The 19,701-nt window shown below is 41.3% G+C and overlaps 1 protein-coding gene across 1 annotated transcript; it reads right to left on the bottom strand.

The window, feature by feature from the left end:
• Window positions 1–9,188: 9,188 nt before the first annotated feature.
• si:dkeyp-34c12.1 (uncharacterized protein LOC570187 homolog) lies at window positions 9,189–17,737 on the bottom strand. The gene is made up of 9 exons (XM_053617133.1): window positions 16,813–17,737; window positions 15,829–15,934; window positions 15,474–15,595; window positions 14,951–15,049; window positions 14,655–14,851; window positions 14,160–14,223; window positions 14,006–14,068; window positions 11,007–12,782; window positions 9,189–10,911 (listed from the first exon to the last, which is right to left on the bottom strand). The coding sequence occupies exons 1-9, from the start codon at window positions 16,981–16,983 to the stop codon at window positions 10,738–10,740; spliced, it is 2,772 nt and encodes a 923-aa protein (XP_053473108.1). The 5' UTR covers window positions 16,984–17,737; the 3' UTR covers window positions 9,189–10,737.
• Window positions 17,738–19,701: the final 1,964 nt, after the last annotated feature.

The raw sequence follows: 19,701 nt of genomic DNA, 5'->3' as shown, positions 1-19,701 counted from the left end.
GGATGGATGGACAGCACAAGCACGTGTATCCTTAATCCTGTAATATAATGATAGAATTATCTCCATGTTTAGGTTCCTGTCACCACAGTGATCCAATTCCTGTTGATTTCTCCATCTGACTCAGTTTAAAAATAGTTGCGATGATAAAGATCTTCTATAAAAAAATATTTTTTTTAAACCTCCAGGTCTATATAATATAAATTCGAAGTCACGTTTTATTTAAAAAATAATAATAATAAGCACCATGTCACCTCTGTGAGTGATGTCAACCTTTTTTTTTTTTTTTTTTTTTTTTTTTTAAACTTTGCAAGCACTGTAATACTGAAAAGACAAACACACACACACACACACACACACACACACACACACACACACACACACATACCATTGATACTTTTAAGGTCAATGAGGCCCTTTTTATAACAACATACAGCTTTATTATAAACCAGACTACACGCTGGCTTCTGTTAGGGCAAGACATTACACACACGGCATCGTATAAACTCTCAACGGAAGACGTACACAGCTTTACATCAGACCATCCTTTCATACATGTTGAGGAATATTCATTTATTAGGATGACGTATGTTACACAACACATTTTTACAAATCGTTGAGGACGGCCAAAATAATAGGTGTGTTACGTTAAAAAAAAAAAAGAAAAAACACAGAATAACTAAAAGCACACGTGCACGCACACACACACATGCACACATACACAGAGCTCTCTCTCTGACCTCGGAATATCCTGGCAATCTCTACAGCGTGAGCAGGAACGCACACTTCCCTCCTGAAAACACACACACACACACACACACACACACACACACACACGTGCGGTTAGTAACAGCAAACACTGTGAGTGTGTCCTGTTTCTCCTGCCTGTAGCAATATTTACTAACGAAAACCAAGAAAACACAATAAATGAAGAGCTAGCATTGCTTATCCTGACTAGCTGTCGGTTCATTAGCATGTCGAAGTGATTTTCATTATTGCTTTAGGATTTAGGTGTTTCAAAAAGCTTTCTATCTGTGTTGCTACACAAGGTCCAAGTAAAAAAGTTCATGAGGACTAGAATTAAACAGTTAGCATGACTTTGTTTGTCCTGACTAGCTTTTTGTTCATTAGTAAATCTTAGCAAGTTACTGTGATTTGATATGTATTGTTTCAAAAAGTCAAAATTTGGGCTCTTTGCTGTCTGTGAAACTATATTAGGGTTCTGCGAGAGTCGAATTAGCCATGTGTCATGTCAATTGCAGCAATGCGTATGAAGTAAGTCGTGAAGAACCACAATACGGACAATAGCACTGAAGAGTTTAACGTTTAATAACGTTACTCTTTGGGGGGTTTGGCATTGACCCTTGAAGGCTCCATGTAGAATAGAACAACAGTTTACCCCTATCAAGGAAGCCAAGTACCCTTAGTTATCCAAACGACCCATAAAAAGTATTAGGGTGTAGTATTTATTTAGGATTTAAGAGCCCATAACATATAATGACGTGTTTCAGGAAAACCCGCTCATCTAGGGTTTGTTCTACATGCCTTTTTTCCCCCCCCCCTTACAGTGTAGCCCTGTTAAACGTCTCCAGCTTGTAGCATTGTTTACCAACTAAAGCATAAGTAAAATAATGAAGTGAAGACTAGCACTTTGTGTATGAGTAAGCATGAAACTTATTTATCCTCGGTAGCATTCCAATTAGAAATACCGGCATTTATTATTTTTATTATTATTATTTAGATTTTTGCTTTTGGAAGTCAGAACCAACTAAGGAGGAATTTCTAAAAGTGCAACACTGGGCTCCTGGGGATTCCTGTGAGGATCCATGAACGTGCAACTAGCCATGTTCTAATTTCTTAGGAAGGATGAAAGTGATGGTCTCCATCAAAATCTGGTGTCTGCCCCAAAATGCTTCAGAGAACGACAAACTGGCACTTGCAGGTTAGATGGTAAATAAAATATCATCTCGTGAGAGATGAGATGTGTTGGATTTGGGCTGAAACTGAATTCTCCAGATTTTTCATGGTAAGGGCTGAAGGCCAATGACACGTGGCATGACGTGGCATCTTGCACCTATGGCATCTCTCTAGATATGCTTCCACCCAAATGTTTCACAAATGATCAGTGATGTTCTTACAAAAGGAACCGATGTGTGTCTCCATTAACTATGGTTACTTAGGGGTTCCCAAGTGGTGCAACAGAGAAGCATCCAAGCTATCATCAGAAGATTGCGAGTTTGTATCCCAATGATGCCACGGACATCCATAGCGGGAGGCCAAGAGACCAGAGAGGCTGTCCTCCTCTGTGGTTCTGTGAGATCGTGTATGTGAAACAGGGCTGACAGCATTTCGACAGTAGTTATGTACAATAACGTGTCTTGGAGGAAGCACGTTAGCCTTCGCCCTCCTCGGTTTGTAGCTGTTGGCGGGTTGGAATTGCCAGATCGCCAAATTGAAAATAGAGAGGGAAATGCAAAACTACTATTATTTAAATATTCCAACAGATGGACAATGATGAAATGATGGTGTGGAAAATGGACACAACAAAGACTTGGGAAAATGCCTGTAAAAACAACAGGCCTGTTCCTCTACTAGCAATCCCAGGTAGCTTTGACGTTCACTGTAAATCAGGAGAACGGTCCACAGAGGGTGGAAAAAAATCAGCAACGCACACGTATGCAAACCTTGGCACGTCACACCTCAGTCGAATGACTTCAAAGCAATAGAACAAAGAAGACCAAGTAAAAGTAAGTCATGAAAACTTACCCTTTCTCATGAATGCAAAAAAAAAACAAAAAAAAAAAAACCCCAAAACACCAGAATCCCATCAAAGACCGGTGCACACAGTTCCTCAGCCTTTTTCCAAAGGTTTATTTTAGAATACCAAAGCAATGAGCACTCCAGACAGCACTTCAGCGTCTCAACTCTGCAAATATTTCAGACACATATTGGGCAAATATTCGCACAGGGCCCGTGCCAGTGTATACAGCACCCAGCTACCTCGTGTCTATCAGCCATGAGAGCTTCACAGCAGGGAAGTGGGATTTACAGTGTTCAAGAAACCCCAAACAAATGTCAAAGAGGCCCCGTAGAGTTTTAAAAACACCTCCATGGGGATTGAGGCAGAGGAGCAAGGCGTGAACAACCGCCATCAACCTCTTAGGCAGAGTGCGCACGTTACACAAGTTTCAAAATCTCTGAATCGCCGACCCACTCACACAACACAACTTTCATTTCTTCATAGATGCTTCATAGGCATGGCTGTGTGCAGAATACACAAGACGAAGTGCACAAAATTTCACAATCTTTGGGGTAGTTGCCAAGCCCCGGAATTATTCGGCGACTGGGAAATTGGGGCTGAAATCGGGTCCTATGAACCAGGACTTCTTTGCTCATGCTAATGATAATCTTATTACACTGGATTCTTATGAACTAGATAAAAAAAAAAAAAAGGTGGGGTCAGAGTGCAGGGACAGCCATGACACTCCGTCCCTACAGCACTGACGGTCAAGATGCTTGAGGGCCCAACAGTGGCAGCCTGGAAGTGCCAGGGTTTGAAGTCACAGCCTTTAAGCACTGATCCACTACTGCCTCAGAACCAAGCTTTTGTATTGAGAGTGTTCTGCCAAGGACGACGAATGTCCAATTTCAGATTACACAAGAGCAGACGCTTTGTGGATAAGAAGTGATCAGGTTATTTAAAAAAAGAAAAGAAAAAAAAAAAACATTGCAACAAGGGACAAGTGAAAACGAGAACCTCTGACTGACTGTGGCTAACTGCCTGCTCGCTCCTGTGGTATCTCCATTTAAGGCCCGAGGTGAAATTTTATACTCGGAAATATCGACAAAACCAAGAGAACCGTCCAGAAGGTTTACAAGCTTGCAACCTCAGGACATTGAGGCTTTTCCGTGTCCTTTTCCATCCCGGCCGGCCAGCAGCCGAGTGCCGTCAGCCAAGATAAGCCGTCACGCTCGCTAATACAAAATGTAAAAAGTTTCATTTGGGTACCACTGATATTAGGTAATACTCTGCTCCACATCAACCACATCGTCAAAGTTCACTAGCATGAAAAGCATGACACCAAACTGTGGATCCTTTAAAGTTCCTTGAAGATCGTCTTGCGGATAATGGATCGGATCGACTGAACTCCACCATCGTCCGACTCTGGCGTGGTTAGTGCCAAAGGTGCTTTCGAATGTGGGAATAGAATTCATCCCTCTCCACATTCCCTTGTAGACTAGAGGAGGTGTGTACACAGACTGTGTCTAAATGTTTAGTCTTCGGTTTTTTTTTGTTGTTTTTTTTTTTTTTTTTTTTTTTTTTTTTTTTTTTTTTTTTTTTAAGTTTAATGCTTCTCCACCGAGTCAGCGCCAGATCAAATTCTCACTCGACAAACCCCTCTTTTTTTTCTGCTCTCCAGCTGAACCGCTCGCTTCCTCAAGGCATTCTTTGTCCAGAAGCAAAAATAAATGACTTCAGCTGTTTTTTCTACACGTTCACCAATAATTCCTGAAGGATTTACAGCTCACGAGTCTGACGGGTGTGGCATGCATGATATATCGAACGTCAAACTGACATTGTGGGGATAAATAACCCAAAACCTACCGATTTCCTAACGCTCCGATTTCTATCTTATGATAAATCACGTCTTCAAAAAACTGATCAAAACATCGGCCTGCAGAATTAATGTTCCTGAATTAAGAGGGAATATCTGAAGCCTCTAAACCAGACAACTAGATTCTCACGAAAATAATCTCCCCAGCCTTATTTAAAACAGATTCATGGTCACACCTTGTGTGTTTGGCAAACCGAATGTGGTCTGAAACAGGCTTAATGGTACTGTAATTTTGGGAGAATTAAGGAGAACATCAAAAACCGATGTTGCGCTCTTTCTCATGGCCAGAGCTTTCTTTGAATCCGTGCTGGCAGGATCCGGTTTCACACTTTATTCACACGTCAAGCTGGCTGGCTCTAGACTTGGCATGGTCGCCGTTACATGTGGCACATTTTGCGCATACTGGAGCAGAGCCGTTTCTTGTTGCTAATACACTTTTATGGGGTTTTCCTTGGCTGTGGATAGTGACCTACAGTTGTCTCCAAACCGAAATGGGCAAACATGACTGAGAAGGATACGTGATGACACAACTGTCTCTATCCTGATGCTGTACCAGCATGCATTCTTTTCTCAATTGTCCTTTGAGGTTTACACAGATGGCTCCTGGACGTGATGCTGACCTCTAGTGGCAGTGACTTAGTGTGCACTGAAAAGGGCTCCATTAAGAACTGTGGTCCTTTATATCTATAATAACTATAAAGTCATAAATGAAGTTGAAATCTGATCTGAGAAACAATCCTGCTGACCCTGAACATGCATACGCCTTATTTGAAGAAAAAAAAAAAAAGTGGACTGTTCCAAACCAAGGGTTCAACAGAGTTTGGCGCTTCCGTCCTCAACCGAAAGGCGTGTCTGGAAGGACATCGCTCATATCCTTAAGAGTGCATGAACACAGGTTGACCTGAACGCATACTCCTCTTCTGAAAAGAAGCTGGTCCAAACCAATGGGTTCAGCAGAGAGTTACCATGACCTTCAAATCACTGCTGATGATACCACATTCATTGGAAAGGAGCGGCGCTGGTTTCCTGAGATCTCTAGGATGGCTGCTCGCCACTAATGCTAGGAAAACAGAAGCTAATCCTTACAGCAACACACACCGTTCCCACTGCTGCCCATTCATCATCATAATAACGATCTTTCACAAGACCTTGTATAGCAAGGGATCATGATTGGGGATTGAGCTGATGAACGAGCAGCCCTTCAGGGACTTTTAAGGTCACCCGGGAGTGGATTACACACGTCGGTTGCACATCAGGACGGATACTTTCATGCTATGTTTCCTACTCTTCCCAGGGCTAGAATGTCTCTTTGGCAGAGAGTGCTAAACAGAACTCTTTCCTCAATCATGGTGTTGATGTATTTGATCTAAAAATCACTTAAATCATAACTACTGCGGAGGAGCACATCATCTCAGACATCTCGGGGGGGAAGAAAAAAAAAAAAAAGAGAGAGAACAAAAATCGGCCTCATTTCTAACATCTTCAGGTTTAAAACCTCATTTAGAGGTCAGCGCAAAGGCAAGACGTTGACACAAGGCTTGCGGCGGCATCCTGAAAGCATAACTTCGAAATGATGTAAATGCAAACATTCCAGGATCACAGGCTTCACTTCCATCAAATAGAAAGGCTGACCCTGGCCTAGTCAGACAACCTTGGGCAGACAAAAAAAAAAAAAAATTCATGATCTCCAAGATCCACAAAACACTTCAACCTTCAAGGCTGCGCAAATGGACGGTACTCGTTCCAGACTGTTCCCAAGCTCCAAAAGCGAGAGACAGAGACGGGCAAATCATCTCTGGCATCTCGGAGGTGGTGAACTCATCCGTTTACAATCCCTGCATCTTTTCAAGGCCAGCTGTGAGGAGATCTCAGAAGGATGCCTCGCTGAAGAAACGCCATATTATATATACATATATATAGAAACGCCAGACTGCACTTCATCCATAACATCCAGGGATAAACATAATGACAGCCATCTTAACACTGATTAGCTGAAAGAGCTGCGGGCTGGATTTTTATCCGCGAGTAATCCTGATGATTTGTTGAGAGATTACTATAAATCGGTCACACCCCAACCGACCAACCTAAAAGTTCTGTCTAGTTCTCATTCCCAAATTCTGCAAAACGACAGAGGACGAATTTCTATAACCAGCACACGTAAAATTCAAATCCTGTAGGTTGTCTTTAAAAGGTGTAGCATAATCCATCTTATTCTGAAATCACTATACATGTTAAGTCGGACAAATTGTGTTTTTATACACGACTAGGAAGCAGAAGTGCTTTCGACTGTGACTCACACGGCCACGACCGCACGCTGATCCGATTCCACAAATTATTTCGCACCTTCGACAGAAGGCATCGAGTTCATTCACAGAGCAGAACTAAAAGCCGTGGAATTCATACACTCCCCTTTGATGCAGTTTCTCCTTCCAGTAATGAAATCTGTCTGGTCACCAGATGTGCAAAAAGACGATTGGGGGGGGGGGGGGGACAAAAAAAAAACAAAAAAACATACACACATCTTCCTTGATCACAAGGTCATCAGAGCAATATCCGAGCTCTCTCTTCTGACTGAGGTGTTAAACAGGCGGAGAATCACTTCATCATGAAGGACGAGCTAGAGTAGAGTCCAAGATGCCACTCAGGATTAACGGTGCTGTCCTATAGGCGTTTGTCTACGAGCTGCAAGCATGTTGATCCAGCTGAGGAATCGAGGACTGTGGCCTCCACATCTCTGTCTGGACTATAACCGATAGTCTAACGGCCCCGAGACTCGTTCTTTAAGATTGGGTAAATAAGACAATCGCTAACGTTAACACTCCAGAAGTGACCGAGAGATAAATCAGACCCCAACGTACAAGAGTCCGAGGGGAAAAAAAATCACAATCGGCAATTTCCTGCCATTATATTAAACTGGTAAAGCTGGCGTGCATTATGGTTAAAGCTTGACCTCCATGAATTTGATCCAACATCCTTGGGTTTTCTGTCTCAATGAATTGAATTCAGATTTTCACACATCATAGCAGCCAATGTGGGCTGAATTGAAAAATAAATTACTTTTATTGTACGTCATATATAGTATATGTACTACTGCAACAAAATGGAGTATTAAAAGTATTAAAATAATTATTAAATTCAGCAGTAAACAGTAAAAAAAAAAAAAAAAAAAAAAAACCATTCTCTTCGTCAATCAGATTTTGTATTTTTAAATAAATGCCTGGAAATATTTTTCCTTCTACTAAAACACTACACAACATTTATATAAAAATGTAATGGGCCTTAGGACCTTGGCACAGGAACGTGATAACTATAGTAATATGATATTACAAATGATTGAATTCATGTACAATTCGTTATTTATTAATTAATGATTAATGAGTACAGTCCTTAATGTCATAAAATCAACGCTACCACTTTCGCCGACAGTGCTGTGAAAAAGAATTTGCCCCATCCTGGTTTCTTCTGTTTTTGTGTAGATCTCATACTAAATTGTTTCAGAAATTAAAACAAAATCTAAGATTAAACAAAGGCCACCTGAGTAAACACACAATACAGTTTATAAATGATAATGATGTTATTTATTGAAGCAAACAAACGTTATCCAATACCAACCGGGGCCTGTGTGAAAATGTATTTGCCCTCCGTAATTACTAATTCCTCAAATCTATGAAATAGCATTTATAATGGGGTTCAGCTGGACTGGACGCAACCAGGCCTGATTACTGCAAACCCTGTTCAATCAAATCAACACTTAAATAGAACTTTTTCAACAGCATGAAGTTGGTTAAAAAGGTCTTACCCAGTAACACACTAAGCCAAAGATGAAAGAAATTCCAGAAATGATGAGGAAGAAGGTGATTGAAATACATCCATCTGGGAAGGGTTACAAAGCTATTTCAAAGGCTCTGGGACTCCAAATAACCACAGTGAGAGCCATCATCTCCAAGTGGAAAAACTCGGCACAGTAGTGCCTGACCTTCCAAAATTCCTCCAAAAGCACAGCGACGACTCATCCAGGAACTCACAAAAGAACCAAGGACAACATGAAAGGAACTACAGACCTCTCTTGCATCAATAAAGGTCACTGTTCATGACTCCACTATCAGAAGGACACTGGGTAAAAATGGCATCCATGGAAGAGTGGCAAGGTGAAAACCACTGCTAACCCAGAAGAACATTAAGGCTCGTCTGAATTTTGCCAAAACACACCTTGATGATCCTCAAAACTTTTGGGAGAATGTTCTGTGGACTGATGAGTCGAAAGTGGAACTCTTTGGAAAACCAAACACCTTATTCCACAAAAAGAACATCATAGCTACGGTCAGGCATGGCGGTGGAAGTGTGATGGTGTGGGGATGCTTTACTCCTTCAGGGCCTGGGCAACTTGCAATAACTGAGGGGAAACATGAATTTCTGGTAGAGAACAAAAATCCTAACAACGTCGGGTCTTCGGTCCGTAAGTTGAAACTCATGCGCGACTAGATTATGCAGCAAGACAACGATCCAAATCATAGGAGCAAGTCCACCTCTGAACGGCTCAAAAAATAGCAGTTTTGGAGTGGCCTAGTCAAAGTCCTGACTGGAACCAATTGAGATGCTGAGGCAGGACCTCAAACAGGTAGTTCACACCTCCTGTGTGGCTGAACTAAAGCAGTTCTGCAAAGAAGAGTGGACCAAAATTCCACCACGGCGCTGTGAAAGACTTTTAGCAGCTTTATTGCTGCTTAAGGTGGCACAACCAGATTTTAAGATTAAGCGGGCAATTATTTTTTTCACGAGTGATAGGTATTTGCTTCAATAAAAATATTGGATCTGGGAAAAACATCCTTCTCTTGATGTTTTTTTCCCCCTCACAGTTAACGGAAAAGTCACAGTTCTGTAGACTTTTATGCACCATGTTGAAGACGTGACCGTACGCGTGTACGCATAATTGTCGTGGTCTGCGAGTGATTCCGTCTCATCAGTAAGTCATTACGAACGTGAGGTGCTGGACTATGTCCCCATGATAGAGTGGAACGTAAACACTGAATTTTTTATTTATTTATTTATTTTATGTTTTTTAAAAATCACTAAACTTTCACACTAAAAATGGACATGTGGTAGCTTCGGATATCGCTGAGTCAGAAGCATGAAGTCTGGAAAGCATTACAATGGAGACAAGTCTGAGAGGCGTTTTTGAAAGTGTTAGCGATTTCAACACCAATCCTTCCCCATCCAACAGAAATGTTGACATAAGCTGGTTCCACCCGTCTAATAAAAAAAAAATAAAAAATAAAAATCACACAGGATTTGATTATAGCGTGAACGCTCTGATCTCTTGCTCTCTCCGAAGTTTGGCTTGTACTCTCCAGTTTTGACCGCAACGTGTAGCCCTGCTGAGTGTGTTTAGGAAATGTAGCGTGATGGCACGTTCGGCTGAAAAACATGGATATTTGAGAGGAACAAGGATGAGTACGAACCTAGTTTGTGGTGGACCAACTAGAACTAAATATGTCTCTGTATACAATCCAACATTAAATTAACATCAGATATTACAGGAAAGAGCACCGCAATACATTCTGCCATCTTGGAATCATGGACATCACGTGATATCAGCATTTTTTTTTTTTTTGAAAAAGCTGCATTTTCCCTTATCTATTTTCAGATAGTGTTATACTCTTAAGACAAAAAGAGCAGGACGGATAAAGTGGCCAACAACTTCTGAAATTTCAGACAAACGTCTGTGCAACACAATAAGCATGCAAAAATAAATAAATAAATAAATAAATAAATAAATAAATAAAAAGTAGAAGTAAAATGTCGAAATCTTTTAAGGTGAATTTTGGAGGGATGTGCATTGTGAACTGAATCCCACGTGCCGTTTTGCACTCGTGTGAAGACTGACATGTCCACTAGAGGGCGGTAAGTGATCACGGTGAAGTGAAAATCACTATCACGGTCTCGATTCTTTCCCCCCCTACCTAAAATGTCTCACGCCATGTCTCACATGGAAGGCCATCTTTGGGGGAAAACAAAAAATGGTTCGGCCAAAAAAATATTAAACGTCCCTAAATGTTGTCAATATCCAAAACACGTGGATTTAAACAGAGATTTAAATGTTTTGTTGTTTCCTTACCTCGGACGATCACCTCCGCCTGGAGCGTGTCATTTTCTCAGGGATTGTCTTGCTCAGACTTATATTCTTCACAGCATTCCTTTTCGAGCGACGCACTGTTTCAGGATCACTTCCTAATGGAGAGTTCGGGGGTTTGGCTGCTTTTCGGGCTCTTCCCAGTGCCGGCGCTGCATTTAAGGAATCCTGAGAAAGTAAAACCGGAATAGTAAACTAGTCATTGGACTAAATCTAATGATTTGCATGAGCATCGTGTTGTAAACGTTTAAAAGCAAATGCACCTCATCTTCACTTGGGTTCTTCCCAGCTTTCTGCTTGGGCTCTTTTTCTTTTGAGGCCCTTCTGCTCAAAATGGTCTCTTTCTCAGGCGTTTCTTTTGGGGCCTTCACGTTTGAGGCTGCTTTCGTTGAAGTCACCTCATCCTCCACTTCATTCAGAGTCATCTTTTTTGAAGCGGTCTCCTCTGGGTCGGTCTCTTTCTTAACCTTGTTTTTCACTGCCATCTCCTTTTTATGAGTGTCTGCCCCTTTCAGACCATTCTTCAAAACTGTCTCCTTCAGAGCATGCTCTTCCTCAGCTATTTCCTGCATGGCCGTCTTCTTCAGGTCCATCTTCTTCGGGCCCCTTACTTTCGATGTCATCTTCTTAGTAGCCGTCACCCCCTCAACTGTCAACTCTGTGGGCATCTCCATGTCAGCAGTTTTCTTCGAAGCTGTCTTCTTTGGGGCCTTTCGCTTCGATGCCTTTGGTGCGGTCTCCTCCAGTGACGTCTCCTCTGGGGCATTAACTATCAAGGCCGTCTCCTCCAGGGCCATCTCATCAGTTTTCTTTGGCATAATCTTTTGGGCTCGTACCTTTGAGGCCAACTCACCCAAGACATTCTCATGCATTGTCTTTACTTGTGAGGCCATCTCCTCTGGAGCCGTTTCCTTCTCAGCCGTATTCTTTGAAGTTACTTTTTTGGGGGCCTTTACCTGTCGGGCGGTCTTACCTTTCTCGTCCGCCTCAATCTGAGCTGTTTCCTTCTCACCTGTCTCTCTCAGACCTGTCTTCGTCAAGCCCTTCTCCTTCAGGGCTATGGTTGATAGTTTAGCCGTTGTGGATCCCTTGCGTCCTTTTGTCAACACTTGAGCCACATTTAAGGACTTTACCTTTGGGGGAAGCTCCTCTGGGGCCGTCTCCTTCGGAGTCTTTACTGCCTCATCTGGGGCCAATTCCTTCTCTGCATTTTTTTTTGCAGTCGTCTTTTTTGGGGCCTTTATCTTTGGGGCTGTATTACCATTCTCAGTCATTTCCTTGTCAACCGTCTCCATCTGTGTCATCTTGTTCTCAGTCGACTCAGTCAGAGCTGTCTTCTTCAGGGCTTTATCCTTTTGGGCCGTGGTTGAGGTTTTAGCTGTTCTTGATCCCTTACGGCCTTTCTCCAGTGCTTGAACCACATTGGAGTACTTCACGTTTCGGGGCATCTTCTCTGGGGCCGTCTCCTCTGGAGTCTTTACTTGGGAAGCTGTCTCGTCTGGGGCCAATTCCTTCTCGGCAGCCTTTTTTGAAGTCATCTTTTTTGGGGCCTTTCTCTTTGGGGCGGTATTGCCTTTCTCAGCCATCTCCATTGAGACCGTCTCGTTCTCGATCGAACGTTTCAGAGGCGTCTTATTCTGGGCTTTGTCCTTTGGGGTCATGGTTGGGGTTTTAGCCGTTCTGGATCCCTTACGGCCTTTCTCAAGCACTTGAGCCACGTTTGAGAACTTTATCTTTGGGGGCATCTTCTCTGTGTCCGTCTCCACTGGGGTCTTTACTTGTGAGGGGGTCTCACTTGGGGCCATCTCCTCTGGGGACGTTTCCTTCTTGGCATTTTTCTTTGAAGCCGTCTTTTTTGACGCCTTTTCCTTTTGAGCTGTCTTACCTTCCTCACACGTGTCCTTGCCAGCCTTCTCCTTTCGAGCCGTTTCCTTCTCAGCTGTCTCCTTCAAGACTTTCTCCTTAGGGGCCTTGGTTGAGGGTTTAGCCCTTCTGGATAACATGCGACCTTTCTCTGGCACTTGAGACCCCACTGAGGCCTAACAGATTAAAATTCCACAACGAAATGTGGAGGAAGAAAAAACAACAACAACAACAACAGCAACAAATGAATTTTTGTTAATTGTTCTGGATATTTCTAACATCGGTCATGCCTACAATCAACAAATCAACCTCAACACACCAATACTACGTTCTGCATCTCCTAGTTATCCCCTGAAACCTGTTAGATTATAGTGAAAAAACATGAACAGTGTACACAGAAGAGATTACTTTTCATTTGCGACATGAGAATAGAGTGGCACACCTTCTCTTATCTTATATTAACTTAGACGTTTCCTAGGGAAAAAACCCTCCAAACCTGTTGCTTTTTCCTGATGAAGTAAAGCCATGAAAGTAATCGATGCAGCTAAGATTTTCCTTTTCAGTGTGAACCAATGTCACTAAATTCAAATACTAACCATTTTACTGTGTTTGTGTGTATTTCTCAGTGCATGTACACAATTACAGTACTATTCTTTAGTACACACAAACAGTGAGTAACTGAGAATCAAGACAGCTTATACATCATTTGTTGGGTTTTCGCATTAGAAAGAACTCCAGACTGAAATAAACAGGTCCTGGTAAATATGTCAATAACAGCGTGACAAAAAGAAAGCACGGAATTGTACCCGACTTCCCTCTGGAGTTTTCGGAGCATGGGAAATTGCTCTGGCTTTAGCAGTCTTACGGACTTCCCTTTCTGCTCGAGCCGCCTTTGAGGCCTCCTAAAGCAGGAAAGTGTTTCTTGAGACCATGTTTATTGCCGGTTAAATAATAAGTCACGCTGCTTACAGATGATCTCCTTCGAGCAGCGATACACTACTTCACAATGTACAAATGTAACTCAGATTCCTGACACGACCTGTCAGAATAAAGCCCCACCCCTGTAGGAGGTGCCTTTGAAAAGGATATTTGAATGTATCCCTAAGTATTTGCACATTTAAAAGCTTGACAAATGCTTGCTGTTTTGACTGACTGACTTTTCAAGAACAATTTTTGGATATTATTACTAAAAATCAATATCTGACCATTTTCAGATGCTCCCTTGCCTTAAGTACAAGTGGACTTGACAGGGGGATTGTCTAAAAATGGCCACCTTTTAAGACATTTGTGCGCCGTTTTAATTCATTTTACAACAAAAGTCTAACGAATATTTTCGATCATGACTGAAATTCACAAATTTTAATCAGCAGAACGAGCTCGCTTAAACAATTTCACACACCTCTTTCTCCAACAGCCGAGTCTTCAACCCTGCGAGTTCCACCTTCAGAGCATCTATGTTTGCCTGAAAAAAAAAACAACATAAACCTTTTTTTTTTTTTATTCTGAACAAATTAATTTCAGGTGTTGTTTCACCACCCAGTCCCGAGTGTTACCTGAAGTGTGCTGATTTTCTTTTGGCAGATGTCCATGTCCCTCATGGCTTTCTCCTCCATGTCTCTAGAATGAAATGTTAAGAAAGGAAAAAAAAAACAATATACAGGTGAATTAAAAGCATGAAATTTTCCATGTCCGCTTCTTTTTAAACGACATTCATTAATATTTTGTACTGAAGTAGTGCTACAGTTTTGCTAACACTTTGTGTGCAAACCTAAATATTATCCAAGTATCATGATACGATATTTTTCCCACATTGTGCGATCACTTAATTAAACTTCAGTTGGTCTACTACGCCTTATGTGTTACGTTTTTTTTATTTCTTTTTTACCAATAGCGACATATAATTTGGTCAATATTACGTTTTATCAACTCTCCTGGAGTGCAGAAACGGATCTCCGGCTCTCTTTTCTCTCTGTCTGTCTGATCGTAAGCTAAAACCTGATTGTTGATGTGTAAATCACGTGACCGTAAAAAAAAAAAATCCCTGCTACCTGAGCTCCTGAGCTTGAGCCGCATCTCTCTCGAGACGACTGATCTTGGCGTTTTCCTCACGCACGGCCCGCTGAACGTCCTGGAGATCCAACAGCGAGAGCAGAGCTCTGTCTCCCAAACCGTCCAGCTGATCAGAGGTTCGAGAACGGGACAGGACGCTTTTACACAGCTGCAGCAGCGAGTCGCAGGACGGAGTCTGCAGCGCACGGGTCAACATCACAACAGTGTTGCTGGACAATACAGAAAGGCACAATGGCATGAGCGTGGAAGCTTGGTTCTTATTGAGTCACGTCACCTTAGACAGTTTGAACTGGAGTTGGTCTCGAGAGGCGACGGCCAGCTCCAACCTTTGAGTTTCGACCTGTAGAGTTTTCTCGACCTCGCTTAACTCTTGCTGTAAATAGAAATAGAAATGATGCAGAAATAGAAATGAGCAGCAGGAAATGATGAAAAATACATTCCAAAAAGCACAAACCCACATCGGCACTCAAGTTCAAAATGTCAGAAACAATTCCTGACAGACAGTGTGTGTATTGTGCTAGCTACGGTTAGTTGACTAGCCATGCTAGTCAGCTCTCTGTTTTTTTTTAAAAGCTAGCTAGATTAATATAAGCATGTGTACAGCGTGTCGGATATACGCCGGCTAAGACGACAGTTTCCATTTCGGGTAAAATTGCTGACTAAAAATGATTAGAAGTGGTCTTTTTTTTTTTTAGATACAATACCGTGATAAACGGCTAGTCAGTTATTGTTACGTAAAATAATGACACAAAGACATATACATGGGCACACGTACAACACATGGCCTATGTGTTTACCTGTAGCTGTTGGGCTCGTTTCTGCTGCTTGGCGTGATAGACGAACTCCAGGTCTGCGTCAGTCCACTGGTAGCCCTGCATGCCCTGGATGAAAGCGTCAGGGTCTGCGTTCCACATCTTCGCTAAACACCCCAAAAAAAAAAAAAAAAAAAAAAACACACCCCAAGAGTCGTAGTTATCAAACACACTAAATATTTAAGTCATATTTAAGTCCATTTTACTCTTACACGACCAACTACATTGTAGGTCAAAGGTGCGACAGTAAAAAGTTCAATACTGCAGTCTGATTTGAGCTTACGACTCAAACACATAAACGTGAAAACCAGTGAACACATGGGTTACGCGGAAAACGCACCAGACGCCGACGTGACGCTGGACCTGCGATACGACTTCCTCTCCTCCTTCACAAAGGTGCACGTGGCATCGTCCTGCCCCCCATCGGTGTCGTCCTCCGGTACCGTCTTACAACAAGAGACAAGGGGAAACATTTGTAACGTCGATTTTGAGAACATAAATTAAAACACATAACTACGCTAATCATCTCCCGCGCAAAGTGTATTATTTACATTATACCAAGCGGGATTCTGATTGGTCAGAAGAGGCATCCATTCATTTTCTCTGACAGGAAGTAGTGCAGCTCCAAAAAAAAATAAAAAAAATCACAGGTTTCTATTAACGTACTGGTTCCAACGCGTTATCGTTGCTATAGTAAGTGCTCATTCACAGGAACTTGCACAGCGGACGCTCGACATGATCTAAGAATCTAAAGACTAAGAATATCTATGAAGAAGATTTGTTTTTAATTTTAAAAACAACTTAATAAATCAAAACGCATAACCGTTGACATGGTGCATTCTGTAAGGAGGTGTTTACGTAACAATTACGGAAGGAGTCGTCAGCGCTTTGTAACAATCACAGGTAAAGCGTCAAATATTTCCTCGCTAAACTGCTGTGGTACAAGAAGAATAAAACATTGTGACAATGAATTAACGCGTTACTGTGATTGCCGTTTGCGATGCTAACGTACGAGGAAATTTACTTCCGCGTAAAATTATTCTTGACAAATCCGAAAGAAATGTGTGGTTTGTTTGTTAGTGTACTAGATTAAAAAAAAAAAAAAAAAAAAACTCTACCAAACAAATTATTTCTCTCGTATTAGGTTAAATAGACTTTCCTGAGAAGCCACGCCCCATTCATACACCTGGCTAGAACCGGTTTGTGTGGCATCCGGGTACTTTTCATCATCTCGTACTTGATTAACAGGCCTACTGTAGTTTCAGACTATTTAGTTAAAGTCTGGGATTTAAACCTAGGACTGATTCCGCTTTAAAAAACCAACCTGTGAGTCTTCTTCCTCCATGATGGCCGGTTCTTCTGATGGACGCGTGGTTTGCGTGTTCGGGATCTTAGTCGGAGGAGTTCTCTGGAGCTGTCGCCCAATAGGGATGAGATTTAAGCGTTTATTCTCTAAAGGTGACTCGCACGGAACTTGAGCTCCGTGTGAACTCATGGCGCTTTAACGAGGAAATTTCTGTGAGAAGTTTTAATAATCCGTTTTAATAGCCTTGGCGATTATTCGACGCGCATGCGCACTAGCTTACAGCGCACTCGGCGCCATCTTGGGGATTCTGCTTTCATACATACACACAAGAACAACTAATATTAACACAAATACACTAATACATGATGTAATGTGTACTTTGCACCACTCGTTCGTAGATAGTTAAACGTATGGACTTAGCTAACACCCATGAAATTCTCTAATGTTAGCTAGCTTTGTTTAGCATTTCTAGCTTCACACAGCATCAGGATGAAACTTAATTATCTCCTACTTATTAAAGATATAGTCACGAATGAACAGAATTTGAAGACGGGAATTCTAATAATAGACTTCTATCCGAAAGAACAAGTCTCAAACAGGCTAATTTGCTGCAGTTAAACGCTGCAAGTTGTTCAATTAATATCGATGCCCAAATTCCTGCGTGCGCCCTACACACGTGCACTACACGCCTCTTGAAATAATAGGATGTACTCCCTATGTAGTGCACTAGGTAGACAGTAGAGGGAGCAATTTGGAATGTGATCAATCGGACACAGCGCCTTGATTTAGACGGATAAATAAACTTTTTTTTCCTTTTTTTTAAAAGAATGTTGCGTTAGCTATTTTTTAATTGTATTCAGACATAAATATTCAACACTTGTGTGTACATTTGTTTTTATACTCATTACCATATCTTAAATTCTATTAAATTAAGTCTATTAAATTGTTAGATATTTATCAAATGTAATTACAAAAAAATTTAAGTATTTATATAAGTACATTGTATTAAATGTTATCATTAAGCTACCATATATATATATATATATATATATATATATATATATATATATATATATATATATATATATAACTATTTCAATTAGAAGAAATATACATATTACATTATGTAATAAATATTAATTTTTCTATTTAGTTATACACTTTTTTTTATTAATTTGAGATGCAGTTACTAATTATTTTAGTAATTTGTTTTTAGTTATTTAACGCATATTTATTTTATTTTAACAGTTTTTTTTCTTATTATTCAGAATGTTTTCTGTATGAAAGTTCTTATTAGTTGCTTTTTTGTTTGTTTTTGTATACTGTCGAGCACCTTCCACTAGGGGTCATGACTACAATTCAACCCTCTCTTCTTTCACTGCTGCACTACTGACCTATGAGGAGAAGAAGTGTAGGTGTGTGGGGGGGCATACCTGTGCCTCTATCTTATTAAACACAGCACCACCTTTTGATTTTAGCTGCAACTTTATTATTATTTTAATTATTATGCATCACATTAAGTGTACACGCTACAGACAATGCAAACTTTGCAAAGTTTGCAAAAATTGCAAAGTGTTCTTGTGAGGAGATGTTTATTTTAATGTTTACGGAAGGAGTCTCCAGTGTCAGAGTGTATCTTTCGATGCTGAAGGGGATGCATCAGGAACCGTTGGCTCCTCGATATCATCCAATCAGTTCCTGATGCAGTATCATCAACATCAGAAAGCATCGCCGCACGCCAGGCGTGAGAGTCGTCCTGGGTTAATCATGAAAAACAAACAAAAAAAACAAAACCCCCTCAAATGTAGACGATTAACTATGTAAAAAACCCAAAAAGTCTGAAAAATATTTCTTTCATTTTACATTTTCTAGTTTGACGTAAATGTGCAAATAAATAATCACACACTCCTGTTGACTAAAACACCTCTGTGGAGTTGTACAGTGTCTCAAACAGACTTCGGATGCGTTGTTCTCGATAAAAAAAGATTTTAAAAAATAACAACGTCACCGAGCTAAAATTGTGTAATTGTGTAAACGTTGTGCAATTGTTGACTTTTTTTTTTTTTTTTTTGCTTTCCATCAGCTCTGCAGTAGATAATCAGATGAATACATGGACTAATAGTAACATGGACCAGATTCAACTCCATTACCAGAGTTAGTAGCAGTAGCAGTTCTGGCTCTTTACAGTGAGTCGGTTCATTTGACTCATGAGTCGACTCTTTGGTCTTACATCATCCCTGTATTAATGCGCACATCCAAAGAATCATTTGTGCTGAAGGAAAGACCCATGGATGCTGTATGTATGCTTATATACATATACACACACACACTGTCCACTTTATTAGGAACACCAGTATAAATTCACACCTTGTTGATGTGACAGATCAGAGAAGAATGGGCAGTCCGGGCTCTACAATCATTCAAATAACCAGTCTTTACAGCCGTTGTGCGCAGAAAACGTTCACACTCACTGCTGACAGGTTGCTTGTGTTGTTTGTCATTTTGAGGACATTGTCATTGTGTTGCTGCTGTTTGTCCAACCTGTATATTGCTGAATATGATATAAACTGCAATCCAGGATGTTTGTGGGTGGAGCCTGGAGGGGGCGGAGACGCTGGGCTTGGCACAATCCCAGCAGCCCCTGCGAGGGCTGTCTCATGCTCACAGTTGCCAGCTGAGATTATGCCAGCGCTCAGCTCAGCCTCACACTCACACACACCGTGACAGTGTGCCTTCATATTCACACAAATGTGTGTGCGTGTGTGTGCGTACACGTGTGTGAGTGTGTGAGGTTGACAACGCAACCCCTGCAGGTGAACGTGAGCATCATGAGCACATCACAGTTGCCTGCAGAGATTACACTGGCACCTCCGTGTATGTGTGTGTGCGTGCGTGCATGTGTGTGTG

Source organism: Ictalurus furcatus, chromosome 27 (assembly GCF_023375685.1).
Source record: "Ictalurus furcatus strain D&B chromosome 27, Billie_1.0, whole genome shotgun sequence".
Lineage (NCBI taxonomy): Eukaryota > Metazoa > Chordata > Actinopteri > Siluriformes > Ictaluridae > Ictalurus > Ictalurus furcatus.
The sequence above is the reverse complement of the archived record's forward strand: the minus strand, read 5'-3'. Positions and strand labels throughout refer to the sequence as shown.